This window comes from Rhinoderma darwinii, chromosome 7 (genome assembly GCF_050947455.1).
Source record: "Rhinoderma darwinii isolate aRhiDar2 chromosome 7, aRhiDar2.hap1, whole genome shotgun sequence".
Taxonomy (NCBI): Eukaryota; Metazoa; Chordata; class Amphibia; order Anura; family Rhinodermatidae; genus Rhinoderma; species Rhinoderma darwinii.
In genome coordinates, this window is record NC_134693.1 from 107,917,538 (window position 1) to 107,934,150 (window position 16,613).

Here is a 16,613-nt window from a genome sequence, read left to right on the forward strand (position 1 = left end):
GTAACATCCAATCATGGACGGCAGTATTCCTTTGCCTGAGATCTGTTTTCCACAGCGCTTCCCTCTTTGAATATCTTACACGATAAAACAGCCAGGGAACCAATGCCCCCGCTGCTATTACACGAAGGACAACTCCAGGAGAGTAAGGGTTAAGCGCTAGGGAAAAGAGATGGGACCGCAAGGCCAAGGCAATAACGTTATCTATCTTCAGATATGGCATCATCTTTGAATAGAGACATATACAATAGTCCAGCAATTTAGTCAATACTGATATCACTTGATGTTTGATAAACTTGTCATTAAACTCTTCTTCTCGCTCATCATTTAGACAATAGGTAATGTAGAGATGACAGAGAAGATGAAGGTCAGCCAGAGCTTGACGAGACCCACAGTTCATCGTGATTGAGGACCTTCCAGCAGTGACTGGCGGGTGTCCAAGTTCTTTCCTTCCAATGTAACGGATGTGGAAGTTGTGAGTCGGACTTGGTACGGAGCGCCACGGTGCGGCTCTAGTGCTTTACGGTGTCTCTTTACACAAGCCCAGTCCCCTGGCTGTATACAATGTCCTCCTTTCGCTTAGGTTCTGGAATGGAATCATAAACATATTTATACATCTGCGTGAGCTGTTTCTTCAGAGCTCCCACATAACTGGTGAGGTCAGAGGGCAATAGGCAGGCACTCAGTCCATGGTTTATGAGTTTCAGCCATGACCTTCTGGATTTTTAACTTAAAAGTCCCATTCCACCTTTCTACCTTCCCATTGCTCTTGGGATACAGGGTGTGAAAAGCTGCTCTATACCCAGGACCTGCAGGATGTCTCGGAGTTCCTCTCCAGTAAAGTAAGTTCCTCTATCACTTTCTATTGTCTCAGGGACCCCATATCTACATACCACTTCTGAGAGCCATCTTTTACTTTTGCTGTGGCCCACGTTACTGGCCACGCCTCAGGCCACCCAGAGAACAGATCTACATGGACCGGTACATGTTCATACTGTCCCACCTTTGGTAACTGAGTCAATCTGCAATCGCTGATATGGGTAGTCTGCCTTTACCATATGCCTTTTTGCAACCCGCACAGTTTTGCCTATGTTATGGCAGACACATATCATGCACCTCTGGACAAATCTGGCAACAGCACTTGCTGAAACCTCGGGGGTACCCACCATTTGGTCACCATTGCACTCATTCCTTCTCTTGACACCTGCGTTGGTCCGTGCATTAGTTGGGTTATCATGGGGAAGAGGACTCTGGGTAGGCACATCCTGTTACCCACCTTCCATATTCCATCCTCCCCTTCACTGGCACCTTTTGTCTGCCAATGTCCTTTTTCCTCTTATATGGCTTGACTTTGTAGTCTACTTAATATTATCGTGTCTATGGGACCAGATACTATGCTGGTCAAGAATACTACGTCCTCCTCTATGAGGGACCTGAGAGCCGCAGCTTTCGCAGCCTTGTCTACTAGTCTATTTCCCCTTGCTTCGGGGGTAGCTTGCATTTTAGTAAGAGCTTGCACTTAACGTATATTTACCTGCTTTGGCAGTGTCAGAGCCTCAAACAGTTCTCTCACTCTCTCAACATTATGGGTTTACCCGTGGATCCAGCAAAATCTCTGCTCCTCCAGATTAGGCCATAATCATGTGCAATACCAAAAGCATATCTAGAGTCAGTATATATATATTTGTGGTTTTACCTTCAGTCAGTCTACACACCTCAGCGAGTACCTTCACCTCCACCTCCTGTGCTGACACGGAGGATGGGAGTGGTTGTTACTTTATTACCTCTGTTTCGGTGGTGACAGTATATACCCAGTCTTGTAGCATCCTTCATGGTGGTACCTGGAGCCATCTACAAAAGAAACTCAAAAGCTAGATTAGATATTGGATCCCCTGTTACATTTTCTAATGTTTTCATCTCTATTGTCATTAATTCAATACAATTATGTTGGTGATCTGGGTACTAGGGAATCAAATGTGCTGAGAAATCAACTTCCCACCAGGCCGGAAATTCACTGTCTACTGTTTCCTGTGACTTATCCCATTCCCTCAAGTCCCCCATTGACCATATATCCGTCTCTTCCTCCTTTGTTGAACCCTGCGGAAGCAATGTAGTAGGGTTTAACACTGTACATCAATGTATGGTTAGTTTTATATGGGGCCATGAGACTGGTCTTATACTTTGTAGACATATACTTAGTGTGTGCTTGATGAAGAATCTCACTAACAGCATGGGGCACCCTGAGAACTAGAGGCTAATCTTAGCACTATGTCTGTTGTCTTGTCTTTGAGAAGAGCAGCTGCTGCTACTACACAGATACAAGACGGAAGGTACAAGGTTTTTTTTTTTTTTTTTTTCTTAGGGAGAGGGGCTTATTATAAGAACATACACATTCCTTCAGTACCCCGGCCTCCAAATACTGTCTTATCTGGTTATCAATACTTTTCAACTGTGGGAGGCTCGGAGGGCACTTCTTCAACTGAGGTTTGGGGATGTTTGCAAACAATTTTAACAGTCACAGGGGCCACAGACATGCGTCCTACGTCTGTTTACTCTGTGCCCAGAAGGAGGACAGGACCGCCCTCAATGCCTGAGATGTGGGGTCTTCCTCCTCTCAGTGCAATCCCCATAGAGTGCTGCACACATAAAATGTTGCATATCATTAGTAACTTCAATCTGTCCATCAGCCTTATATTGGATGACAACCTGAATTGCTGCAAGGATCTCAGAAACTATAAGATTGACTGGACAGCTCCTGTTAATGCTGTAATCTTATTTGCATTTTCATTTCATAAAATATATTCTGTGTGTGTGTGTGTGTGTGTGTGTGTGTGTGTCATGTGCATATGTAATGTATATACCAACATTCAACAGAAAGGATACTCGTATAATTAAATAATAGAACTTTGCAAAATAGCAAAATACTTGTTTCCTTAATTAGTATATATCAATATTAAATAAACCAATCCATTAACACAAATGATGAAACATATCGTGCACTATATGCGTCATCATATGCCAATAGAAACTTGTTAATATCAAATAATCATAAACTAAAATGTAACAATGACATAAAAATCTTTCTTGTTGACTCACTTCTCATGTGGTGATTTCAAAGAAACCATTTCCCTTTAAAAATAGTTCAGCGCACACACCAGTCACTCACAATACCGGCTGTTCCCAGACACTCAGTGCTGAGAATCCAATCTCACACATTATATACCTTTTGTGTGTGACTTTATGTAAAACAAGTATATAACTAGAGTGACTGTGTATAAACTCCTATTATTGGATTATTCATCCTATGAACTATAATCTTCATTTAGTAATGGGCATCATATTAAATTTAAATATGAGAGTCACCTTTTTTCATTGTGGTCGACACATAAAACACATATAACGTAACATATAACATATAAACATAAAACATATAATACTCAATCCTGTGATTTCATTAGGCTTTTTTTTTTTCTTTCTTTAATCTTTAAGTCACAGTTCTTATTTTGCACTATATGTGCACTTTCTGTAGACACAGCTAAACTACAGATAACAGAGAATGTAGCATTAACCCCTTACTAGCTAAATCTTATTAGCTACAACGTAAAAATGTCACCATGTGCTCCTGTCAATCAATGACAAAACCTCTTCACATGTTTTTTTTGTTTTTTTTTCCCCACAATGGATATCTGAGGCATGCTCTTGTAAGTAACACACGTTATTCTCTTATCATTAGTTCTATTAGTCTAACACGGTTACTATAGATTAACAATAAATCTTGTTAGACATTCCATGCAATTATTAAAATGACTGTTAAATAAACCAAAAAAGAAAAAGATTTACAGTAATGTTTAAAATGTCTTGGAAAACTCCTATAACGAGAGGAAATTTCATTAGTGACAATTTAGGACAGATGATATACAGTATATTCCAACAATCATATCTGGATAGAAATACATAAGAATCTTCACTTTATCAATCTCACTTCTTCTACTATCCGTGTTCATTACACTTAAAATTCTCCTATTGGCTTTATTTATATTTCTAGCCAATTCCTAATCCACGTCTATCTATCTCTCAATAATCCCTGAACATTTCACGCGATGTTCCCTTTTTAGGAAGTGAAGAATTAATCGATTCCTTTATGAATTCAGATGACACCTTTCTCTCTATGTATGGCTAATAACTGATCGCCTGTCACCCCTGGAAACCTCTTGTTTCTGTAAACCTTTGGTTTATAAAGCTGTACATAGAAGAATTATACGTTGGCACATTCTTTTCTACTGGAATGTCTATCTATAGAATTAGACGCTGGTTAATTCTTACTGACAACTTTGTTTCCTTGTGTTTTTTGTTTTTTTTCCTATTTCTGGTGCATTCAATCACTTCTATCTGTTCTCTGCAACTCTGTCTATTAATCCAGGGCCCATCATCTCTCAAGAAACCATCCCATCCAGTATAGCTGAAAACTACCTGCTTGGACATTCTCGATTTCTACGTTATTTTCTCTAGGTTCTAAACTAAACCTTTTCCCACTTAGTTTCCTAACAATATCTGCTGCTGTTTTTCCACACCCTGTACCTTGGGTGTTATGCCCCAATTCCCGGCTGGCCAGCACTTTACCTTGGGCATACTTTGGATCAGAAGTCCCCATGCCCTCTGCTAGACTTTCGGCTTTCTTAGTCTGTCAATGAGAATTCCCTAGGCACTCTGCTAACTCCTGTGTTTAGTCTGTCCGTAGGGCTCCTCAAAGCACTCTGCTAAATCCTGGGCCTATTTCTAGTCTGTCATGGTGGTTTCCCCCTCACGCGCTCTGCTAAATATTCTAGACTGTCATGGAGTTTACCCCCCACGCGCTCTGCTAAATGTTTTAGACTGTCGTTGGGCAACCACGTCTCTGATCCGGTCTCCTAAACAGCAGCCAAATCACAACTATTGTCAACAAGATCACAATTATTGCAAGTCCCTCGGTGCAGTGTACGTTAACCTACTTTATGTTGTATTTAAAGGGATGGGTGTGATTTATAACTCACTGTCTCAGGCGCCCATGGATATTCCATAAACTTTCTAGTTACAGAGATGTTACTTAATAATCAGCAACTCATTCAGTTCGGGCATCCGAGGATTAGCCCACATACATACTCTTACTTCCGGCCAGGTGCGCCTCCTATGGGTCACAGTCTGGATACGCAAAAGTCCTAACAATCACTTGGGCGGGGATGGTTACCCGTCACTTCTGCAAGGATCAATTTGCAACCTGATCTTAATACATACTAAACCCAGGGGCCGGAGGGAACACTTCGGACTGGCCGTTTAGTGTTATCTCGGTATTTGGTTGTTTCTGTATGTTTTGGGATCAGAAAACAAACGCTCCCTTATCTCAGCCTCTCACAGATACACTCACAGATTTGTTTCTACTCACACGCCTATTCCTATAATTCATACATACAAATACTCATAGACAAATGGTGTTCATGGTTCCCAAATAGTCAAAAGAGACAATACCTGGACGGCAGCTAAAACAAGAGAGAAGTGCACAGTAAGAATAACATTTCTTACTCACCGGTTTTGTGTGCAGTTCTCCGTTATCTTAGCCGTCATCCACCTTCGATTGTCGCCTTCGATCTGTGTTGAGAATCCCGGACAAGAGCCCCCAAGTAATGTCGCTGCAGAATTTACATTGTCCATTAACGTTGGACATTATCTGCATTTGTCTATGAGCTCCAAATTAATGAATGCTCTCTCAATGGTGGATCTGAGAGAGGCCGGCCGGCTGGAGAGAGACCATGACACGCAGCGTCAGTGTTCAAACAGTCTCTGCCATGGGGGGCAGATGCATCTTTATTTATAATGAAGAGAGAGAGAAGGTGTTACCCTCATGCGTACACATATACATACCACATATGGTAAAACATAGAGTTCCAAGCAACTTATCTCAACATATATATTTAGTTAAAATGGATTGCAAGTGGTTTTGGGTTTTGTCATGTCAGCCCTTGTATCAGCTGATTACAAGGTCATTAGGTCATGTGGCCGAAGCCTTAGAATAGAATACTCATCCCCCCTGTAGGCTGTTGTTAGCAGATCTTTGAGCTCCAGTGACAACTGTCTATAGCATTTTTAGGTTCACACATATAAAGATAATTAAAATATTTTTGACAAAAGCAAATAAGTATATACCAAACCGCCTTTGGGCTCCAATCCAATCGGGACTGTTGGAAAGTATGACTCTGTTGTATTCTTTTACAATGTACAGTAGCTATATATATGCTGCCCGACATTGTGTGTTGTAAGAGGCACTTGGCAGTGGTTTTTATCAGAGTCCCATGGGCCCTGTCATCCTGGACAGTTTTGTCCAAAACAATCGTAGACAGTAGGGTTCAAGGTGCCTTATTAATTTTCTTGTCCTGTTACAGTCAATAGTGAAGGTGAGAAATAATGAAGTCTGGTAAATGTATATGTATTTTCGTAGATGTAAGATCATAATGAAGTATTTTTGTAATAATATGATTGATGGTAATAAATACCTAAACTTGTAGGCCAGCCCTTAGTAAGCTAGATATAACTATTTATCTTACTTATTAATACTTATGTTCTAGTATTGTGATTTTTTTTTTCTATTTGAACAATACTTTGGCCATTTAAACTATATGACATTATTATAATGGAAATGTATATTGTGCATCATTTTTTATTTTTATTTTTGAGACACACCAGCAGTGAATTATTGATGTAATACTTTCAGGCTATCTGCACCATTGCACCAACTGGAGGGGTCACATGTCAGTGTAATCCTGGCTGGAGTGGAGACGGGATAGAATGTTTACCCACTGACAACTGTGCCCTGCAAAATAGAGGGGGCTGCGATATTAATGCCGTCTGCAAATTTACCCAACCGGGGCAGGTAAGAATTACATTTGTCATAGGTAACTGACATAGTTGACTCATTCTGTAAAACCTGTTTCTATATTTTTATTCTCACAGACAGTGGCATTGTTAAATATAACAGGCAAAGGAAGGTTTTAGTTGATCATTATTTTGGACCTACTTCTACTTTCCAGAAATCCCCCTTATCTGTATTGCCCTATTGCAGTGAATTAAACTTACCTGTAAACTATCTTCTGTTCTTCTCTTCTTCATATTTTATCCACAGTATAAGTGATTTCCTGACCACCGGGACCCCATCCACTGGGACCCACCAATCGTGAGAACAAGGGTCCCAAGCCTCGTGTGGCATGAAATGGAGTAGGGTCGAGCACGCGTGCTACTGCTCCATTCAAAATAAATGGGATTAAAGGAAACATTGAGTACAGTGCTTGGCTGTTTTAGTCAATCTCAGACATTGAATGGAGCAGCGGGTGCATGCTCGTCAACCGCTCCATTCAAGCTCTTCCCTACTGTGGGATGTTTGCATCGAGGAGAATCTCGGGGTTCTGGACCTTTGTTCACATAATCAGGGGGGTCCCAGCAGTGGGGCCCAAATTATCAGAAAATGATCTTCCTGTGGATCGGTGACAATGTATAATTCTGGGACAACCCCTTTAATTCGAACTGTTGAAGAGAAGATCCATAAAACCAAGAACATCCCCTTGTCCAGTGTGCAAAGTAAAAACCTTAGCACTGCCAAGTACGTTCAGGGACATTTGGCTACCATCAGAGTAGTGGTGCACTGGTCTACTGGTAGCATTGCTTGCTCAAACATGATCTACTTGCAAGAACCATTTGAAGGAAACTTTACCAGCAAAAGTTTTCACACATCAATCTCTCAAGAATGCCACACAACACTAAAAGGCTATGCAACTAATGTTTTTTTTTAAATTATTCCAGTGCATTTAAAATGAAAAAAATTATAATATAAAGCAACTTTACAAAAAGTACTGTGACAACTTTGCAACTAGTCACCCAAAATTTCTTATATTTTCTTTCTACAGCTCCTATGCAGATCTATGAATCTCCATGGTAACCGATAACATACAAACTCTGTGTATTCTGATCCTGCAGGCATACTTTCTTCCATCTGCCCCCTACTTTTTGCTAACTTACATTTGGTATGTTAGCAAAAGCTATGGGGACAGGTGGAAGAAAGAATGGCTGCAGGATCAGAATACACAGTTTGTGGTCTGTTACCATAAAGTTGCACAGGTGTTGTCAGGGCTGATTTCTTGAGAACATGCTCTTTTGACAAGAGGAATGGTAACACCCAGTTGTCAATTTATGCATATATTTCCATGAAGATTAACAGAGGGATGGAACAATGCAGATTTCTAAGAAAAGATGCTCGAGAATTGTTGTTTTTTGGGGAATGCAAGTGTTTACTAAAACAGTTATGTCAAGAGAGCTGACAGGTATTCCCATTTTTCACAATTATGACATATACATAGGATACACCATGTCAACCAAAGAAAGGGAGAAAAGGAGGAGTAGAAGGAGACAGCTGGTCGAAGTTGGTAGCTCCAATATAGACTTTAATTGAGAGAACAGAACTTTATCCTACACATACACCATATATGTCTGTGCCTAGAATACCTCTGCAGGTTAGAGCCTGTTCACATCCGCATTGGCTTTCTGTTCCGGGGTTCCGTCTGAGGTTTCCATCGGGTGAACCCTGCAACGGAAAGTCAAACTGAAACCACAGCTTCCGTTTCCATCATCATTGATATCAATGGTGACGGAAACATTGCTAATGGTTTCCGTTCGTCACCATTCCGGCGGGTGTCCGTTTTCCGATATCAATGGTGACGGAAACGGAAGCTGTGATTTCAGTTTGACTTTCCATTGCGGGGTTCACCCGACGGAAACCTCCGACCGAACCCCGGAACGGAAAGCCAACGCTGATGTGAACAGGCCCTTAGTTCCCTGCAAAGGTTGTATTTACTACTATCCACTAATAAAACAGAACATGTAATTTGACAAGGGGTGTCCAAATGCACAAAATAGAAATCAGAAGCATTGAAATGTATTTTATCTTCTGCGTTATCATTAAAAGATTTTCAGAGATTTCCCCGTTTTTTGTTTTTTTTTACAGAATGACTGTATTTGCAAGAAAGGATACACTGGTGATGGGTATTCCTGTGACCAAGTTAACATGTGTTTAGAAGACAATGGCGGCTGTCACCTAATGGTTGGTAATTTCAATAGTAAAAGGATGAGATGAAATTGCAATGCAGGCAACACCCTAGCTAGTATTTACAATTGTCTGAATCAAGATGGGATAGAGCAATAAAATGAGCAACATAACATGTTAAAATCATGAAATCACATACGAATGTCTAAGTTCTATTATGGTATTTTTTTGCATTTGCAGTTGTTACACAATCTTTTTTTTGTGCAAAGTGGATTAATACAGCTCTGTCCAACCTCCATGTTGTATGAAGCCATAATACGCTGCTCATAGACTCCTATGGGGCCCTAATGTACCGCCATATGCCTAAAAGTTTATTTGGAATCCCCAGAGGTTTGAAGTTGATTTCAATATAAATCTGCCAGTGAAACAAATTGTGCCATTTTCCATTTGATGTAGTGTCATGGAGCTATCTCCACCAGAAGTATTGCTTCAAGACAAAAATAGCCCTGCAATATGGCATTGTACGGAGGTCACCATATGGCAGAACATAGTAGTTCAGAGCTTCCCGGACTCCTTGTGACTCTGTATAGGCTCAATAATATGTATTCTATACTGTGCATTTAGACTCTAGGGTCGAAAGTATTTGACCATAAGAACCCTAGTTATCAAAGCTATAGTAAAAAAAAAAAAACAGGCTAATGAATGCAATCATTGGCAAAGACTCTTACAGGTAGGGTAGGGTATGTACTCTTAAAACATTGCTGGATTATTTTATTAACCACTCATCTCAATAATAAGTACTAATGAATTTTCTTAGGCTACCTGTATACCGAATGTAGGAGGACAGAGGACATGTCTCTGTCAGAATGGGCTTGAGGGGGATGGCATGACCTGTTATGCAGATGTATTAACGGTAAGTATAAATAATCTGGTCTGTCTATAAAGGTACAGAATACTGATATAGAAAGCGTACTTATCAAAGTTGGAGTGGCTTTACTAGTATGTGAGAGTATGTACTGGATATTGGGCTTTTAGTGGGTCTGGTTCAATTTCCATTCTAAACGTGGATTAGACCGTGGAGCATGGATTCTCAATGTGTTTCTAGTTGGGTTTCACAGGTCAGAACATGATAACGCCTGAGCTTCACCATTGGCCAAAATGGTTAAAAAGTACCAATTTTTTTACTTACATTTTGTTTCTTGAGTCAGTACAACATTAAAATAAGACACTAATATTTTTCTCCCCAAAATTTTTATTTCCAACATTATAACAGAAAAACAATAACCGCTGCTCTCACGTCTATATAAGCAAGTCAATGGCTGTTATTAATGATAATGGAAGTTAATATTTCTTTCTAATAATTAAAGATAAGAAATCATATATATGTATCGTTATATTTTAGGAACTATTGGGAATCCCGGCTGGACACCTTTTCAATGAGTGGATAAAGGTATTTGTTTTGATATGTATGTGATCTTTGATGTGGTTTTGTATTTAAGTCCATTTGTGTGAGTCCATGTACACCATTAAAATCTGAACTACCAGTGTATTGCAATGACTGAGGGAAGTATCTGCATGAATGTTAGTAAAATATTTGTATAGTCTACGGTTATTGCCTTACATATGCAGTATGTAAGATCGAAACATTAAAGGGGAGAGAGCTTATACAATCATCGTCCAAAATGAAATGAAACCAGGCAAATTGCTATTCCTTGCCCATACTGTAGCTCTATGTGCTCAGACCTTGTAGTTTAGAGCATTTATGTAAAGCCTTTGCTTACATCGAGATTTCCCACTGTGCCTTGCAATTTACCGGTTACAGTATATGAGGTGCCATATTTCGGGGTCCTTCCACCTGGTCCTGCTCATGCAGACGTTGTTTTCAAATTACAATAAGATTGTTCTATTTCTTATTTCCATACAGAATTCTGACATCTCCATTTCACGTACAAGCAATGTTACTGCTTTAATCCCTACTGATGCGGCAATTGGTGCTCTTTCTGAGAGTGCTAGAAAATTTTGGCTGGACAAGTTGCCTTTTTTAGTCAGGTAAAAAACACTAAACAAGAACATCTGGATTTGCCCACACACTATATATATATATATAATTTTTAAAAGAAACCTGAACAACAATGATGCCTTCTGGTGGCTACAAGTATAGAAGAACTTACTGTAGACCAAAAGGTCACTTTACACCTAATTCGGACTACTCTTAAATGGCACGTCGCATATGCTATGTCTGACTATTCCCTAAACCTTCTAACCATGTCTTGGGTTCCTTCCATCTATTTTTCCCTGGTTGCTAATTGTCTTATTCATGCATTGACTGATACTTTACTGCAGGGTGCACTTTCTCCGCGGAGCCTTCACATCCGAGCAACTAAAGCAATATGTTGGGCAAGAATTGGATACAATTGACCCAAGGACAAAGTGGGAGATTGGTACTATAAAAGGAGTAAGTCTTTTTCATCCAGTACCCCCAAATATATATATGGAAGTAGCTGGCACTGGCAGCAATATATGGTTAATAAAAATATAAGCACTAGTTTGTAGTAAGGAAAGGACTTCATGCTCTGGCTAATTTATGTGTATCCTTTATTTCAGAATATAACAGTAAATAATGCAAGTATCATTGTCCATAACATTCCGGCATCAAATGGGTATATTTTCCTTATCAACCAGGTTAGTGTTTTACCATCTTACAATGTTAATTATTCATATGAATGTCCATCTTAAAGTGAATCCAGACTTTACAGGAGTTTAGGATGCAGCCGCAACCATATAGTGTCTCCTCGCCAATTAACATTCAGCGCACGCTTTTGAACGATACCCTAATCTCTCGTTCAGGACGCCGTTCAGCAGGTGCGATGCTACCCACTGCATCACTATATAAAAAGCATCTTATGGATGCTCTATTTAAATAGACAACAGAATCACTGTAAGACATCCAGCAGAAAAGCTACTCTGAGTTTCATCTCATCATTTGTCATTATGCAGGGTTATGTAATCTGGTCAGTAATTGCCCATTATTAATTATGTAACCTAACCCATTTATTAACCCACAAAATTTGACCCGATGTTCCAAAGAAAAAAGTTTTGGAGACATACTGTATTTAATTTCATTTAAAAGGCTATGTCCACCTCTACAACTTTAGTTTTTATTATTATTATTATTATTATTATTATTATTATTATTATTATTATTACTCAGATCCATAAAAAAGAAATGAAGCGACTTAAGCCAATAGTCTTGATTTAAAAATATCCTACTGTTTTTGGCATATAGCACCTATTCACACCTGCATATCCATAGCTACAGACTGCAATCTTACTCTCTTCCATCTCCCCCCCTACTTCTTACAGACTTACATTCAGTTTTTATTTTGGTTGCAAAGGCAGACATACCCTTTAAAGGCTATGGACACCTATTACATGCGAAAAAAATATTGTTACATATGTTAGTGGTTACATGGGTTTAAAAAAATTAAAATTGCACTAAGTATTAGGCTGCAATCTGCAATCTTTTATTTATTTTTAGAACCCCTGATATGCAGTTTGCAACCTGTTTCTAGTTTTAGACTTTTCTCTTGTGGACATGTCTATCCCAGTAATACATACTGGATGTAAAGTCTGTGTGTCCAGGATGCTGCTGCCTTCACAACCTATCATGTATCAGCACAGCTTTATTCCTGTACTGCTTTCTCTCTATACTAATAGTCTGTGTGATCCCCCCTCTGCTTTCCTCCCTATCTACACTCTGATACTGCATGTGTCATCTGCCCTTTCTGAACATTTGGATGTGTTCCCTCCTCTCCATACTCTCATCTGCCATATACTAGTAATTCTCAATGAATTACAATATCATCAAAAAGTTAATTTATTTCAGTAATTCAATTCAAAAAGTGAAACTCATATATAATATAGATTCATTACACACCAAGTGATCGATTTGCAGCATTTTTATTCTTTTAATGTCAATGATTATAGCTAACAGTTAGTGAAAACCCAAAATTTAGTGTCTCAGAAAATTAGAATATTATATAAGCCCAATTTAAAAAATTATATTTAATACTGAAATGTTGGCCTACTGAAATTTATGTACAGTACATCCACTCAATGCTTTGGTCGGGGCTCCTTTTGCATGAATTACTGCATCAATGCGGCGTGGCATGGAGGTGATCGGCCTGTGGCACTGCTGAGCTGTTATGGAAGCCCAGGTTGCTTTGATAACGGCCTTCAGCTTGTCTGCATTTTTGGGTCTGGGGTCTCATCTTCCTCTTGACAATGCCCCATAGATTCTCTATGGGGGTTTAGGTCAGGCGAGTTTGCTGGCCAATCAAGCGCAGTGATACTGTGGTTAGTAAACCAGATATTGGTACTTTTGGCAGTGTGGGCAGGTGCCAAGTCCTGCTGGAAAATGAAATCAGCAGCTACATGAAGCTTGTCAGCAGAGGGAAGCATAAAGTGCTCTAAAATTACCTGGTAAAAAATGCTGGAAATAGATCACTCTGTGTGTAATGAATCTATATAATATTTGAGTTTCACTATTTGAATTGAATTACTGAAATAAATTAACTTTTTGATAATATAGTAATTCATTGAGGACTAGTACAAACTATTACCCCTTACTGCTCCTATCTACAATATTGAGGGATGGGAGGGCGAGACCAGAAAGAGCACATGAGTCAGCCCTGACAGGAGCAGTGTTCTTTTGGATTTATGTTAGCATTTGCAGAACAACCAGATATGCGAAGGAGTTACACAGACTACAGCAGCAAAATGGTAGGAAATATTAAGGAACACTAGAAAGTTGCTTCATTTTGCATTTAGGAAGAAAAAATTTCAGTGCAGAGGTGTCCATAGCCTTTAAGCATTTCTGCAATAAATGAAACAAAAATGCCATTGAGAATCTTAGTGCGCAATATTTGAAAAAAAAAGCAGAAAATAAATAAATAAATATATATATATATATATATATATATATATATATATATATATATATATATATTACAGATGCAAATGAGATCTATGCACTGTATAGTGCATGTTTGTTGACTTTGTATAAATATATAACCATACATAATGTCAGTAATTTAGCTCTGAAAAAATATTGTTCCTCCAGGTTTTAATCCCACCACTAGGGACCATACCACCAGCTCGGCCAGGTCTTTATCAAACATTAGATCAAGTTCCAGCATTTGAACAGTTCAAGCAGGCAATCCAGGTAAGTCATTGTGTGGTAGAAAGGATAAAAAAATGACCTTAACAGGCAGGAGTGCAGAGGCTTCATAAAATTTGTGGAACGGTGCAGAAATGTGAACATAACCTTTAACGTTTACTGGCATGATGCTAGACTGTTAGACTAAAGTTCTGATTCACTTCTGCACAATGGGGCATATAATAAAGGGACTTGATGTGACAGTGCAGAAAAGATAATACAAAATAGAAGCCTATGAGTATGTTACAGTATACATTACATATACAGGTATATACGTACCTGTGATGTAGAGCACACATGTGGTGTGAACAGAGCCATAAGTGTATATTAATAAACTGAACTAACAATCTCTCCTCACTGCAGAAACTTGGACTAAGTCAGGAAATCGAATCCAGCAGACAGAAGTATACAATTTTCGTACCTAATAATTCTGCTGTGACAAGGTTTTACAATCAATCTGGATTTACCTATTTGGTAAGCATTTGCTTTAAAACTAAACAATGTGTATATATGCTGATAAGTCTAGATAAATTTAAAGGGGTATTCCACAAACTATAAATTATCACCTCACACAGGATAGGTGATCATTTTCTGATCGCTCGGGGTCCCACCGATCTCGGAACACCCCAGATTCTCTTTACTTCATTCCCTGCAGTAAGAAGGAGCTTGAACGGAGCAATCACAGGGTCCTGATGGGTTACCATGGCAACTAGGGGCTAACAAAGACCCCCCCAGGTGTGCCATAGGTATCTGCCTGTTAGGGTGGAGTCACACATGGCGTATTTGCTACATATTTCCACAGCCTAAAAATACGCTGCGGCAAACGTTCCTATGGGAAAAATATTAAACAAAGCACAAAATGGAGAAATCTGTCTGATTTGTGGAATATTTTTTACGTATTATTAAATTGTAAAGTTAAGTATTCCAAAGAATTATTCAATTCCCCTATTGGGATGAAAAATTTGAAATAATGCTTAATAAAGTTCAGTAAAAAAAAAAAAAAAAGAGAAAAAAAACGTGGCTTTTGTCGCCACATTCCGAAACTTTTTTTTTTGCGGAACGAGTTGTAGTTTTGTAATTGGAAATGAAACAAAAAGCAATTTGTTTATTTTGCTTTTTTGTTTTTTACGGTGTTTACCTTGTGGTCTAAATACCATGTTAACTTCATTCTACATGTCGGTATGAATACGGCCATACCAAATTTATTTATTTATTTTATGATTTGCACAATATAATCAAATTTAATATCATTTTTGTGTTGCTGCATTCTGAGAGCTTTTTTGTCTTCCCATCGAAGTAGCCTTAAGAGGGCTTTTTTTTGGGGACAAGTTGTAGTTTTTATTGGTACAATTTTGGGGTGCATATCATGTATTGAATAACTTTTAGCATTTTTGTTTTATTTTTACGCCATGCGCCGTACAGTATAAATCTAATATTAACCTTATTCTTTGGGTTAACAATGACGGAATTGATAAGCCAGAAAGAGAAGAAAAGTCACGACCAAGTATTTGCAAAATTACAAACAATCTTTATTTCAGTCAAAAATACACAGAAAAGTAGGAATTAGACCTACCGGTAATTGTATTTCCAGGAATCCATCATGACAGCACCACAGCAGGTTGCCCTATTGACCTCTATAGGGACAGGAAGACAGAGAGGTTAAAAGGCCCCTCCCACCACCCACTTGCCAGTGTTTTTCAATTACTACACCAGGATGGAAGCAACCCTATTTTATTTCTAGGTATAATAACTGACATGTTAATTGCACAAATCAGAATTCAATAAGGGAGGGATTGTAAGGGTGCTGTCATGATGGATTCCTGGAAATACAATTACCGGTAGGTCTAATTCCTATTTTCCAGTACATCCCTCATGACAGCACTACAGGAGCAATACCAGATTATAATGCTCAGGGCGGGACTATGGATTGAAGGACTTTCCGTCCAAAACTTAAATCCGTATCGGACAGAACATCGAGCCTATAATGTTTGCAAAACGTATGATGGCTTGACCAAGTGGCAGCTCTGCAGATTTGGTCCATAGAGGCTTCTCTGCTTTCTGCCCAGGATGCCGAAACTGCCCTCGTTGAATGGGCTCTGATGCCTTGTGAGGCACATAGTCCTTGGAACTTGTAGGCTTCTTGTATGGTTTTTACCCATCTCGCTAGAGAGCCTTTTGAGGCTTTCTTTCCTCTATTCTTTCCCCCAAACAGGACAAATAGATTTTTATCTCGTCTCCAGGAGGAGGTTCTATCCAGATATTGAAGAATTGTTCGCCTGAAATACAGGCAATGGAATTTTTCTTCTTGTTGGTTTTTTGGATCTGGATAAAAGGAAG

General features: G+C 39.0%; 1 protein-coding gene across 2 annotated transcripts in view; it reads left to right on the forward strand.

Annotated features, from left to right (window-relative positions):
* STAB1 (stabilin 1) overlaps positions 1–16,613 on the forward strand; it is a 165,987-nt gene that overhangs the window by 56,232 nt on the left and 93,142 nt on the right. For both annotated transcript variants that reach the window (XM_075833779.1, XM_075833778.1), the window contains exons 25-33: positions 6,740–6,898; positions 9,020–9,115; positions 9,876–9,971; positions 10,461–10,508; positions 10,983–11,107; positions 11,402–11,513; positions 11,663–11,740; positions 14,181–14,282; positions 14,640–14,750. In XM_075833779.1, the coding sequence (XP_075689894.1) occupies positions 6,740–6,898; positions 9,020–9,115; positions 9,876–9,971; positions 10,461–10,508; positions 10,983–11,107; positions 11,402–11,513; positions 11,663–11,740; positions 14,181–14,282; positions 14,640–14,750 (927 nt within the window). The remainder of the gene's footprint in view (positions 1–6,739; positions 6,899–9,019; positions 9,116–9,875; positions 9,972–10,460; positions 10,509–10,982; positions 11,108–11,401; positions 11,514–11,662; positions 11,741–14,180; positions 14,283–14,639; positions 14,751–16,613) is intronic.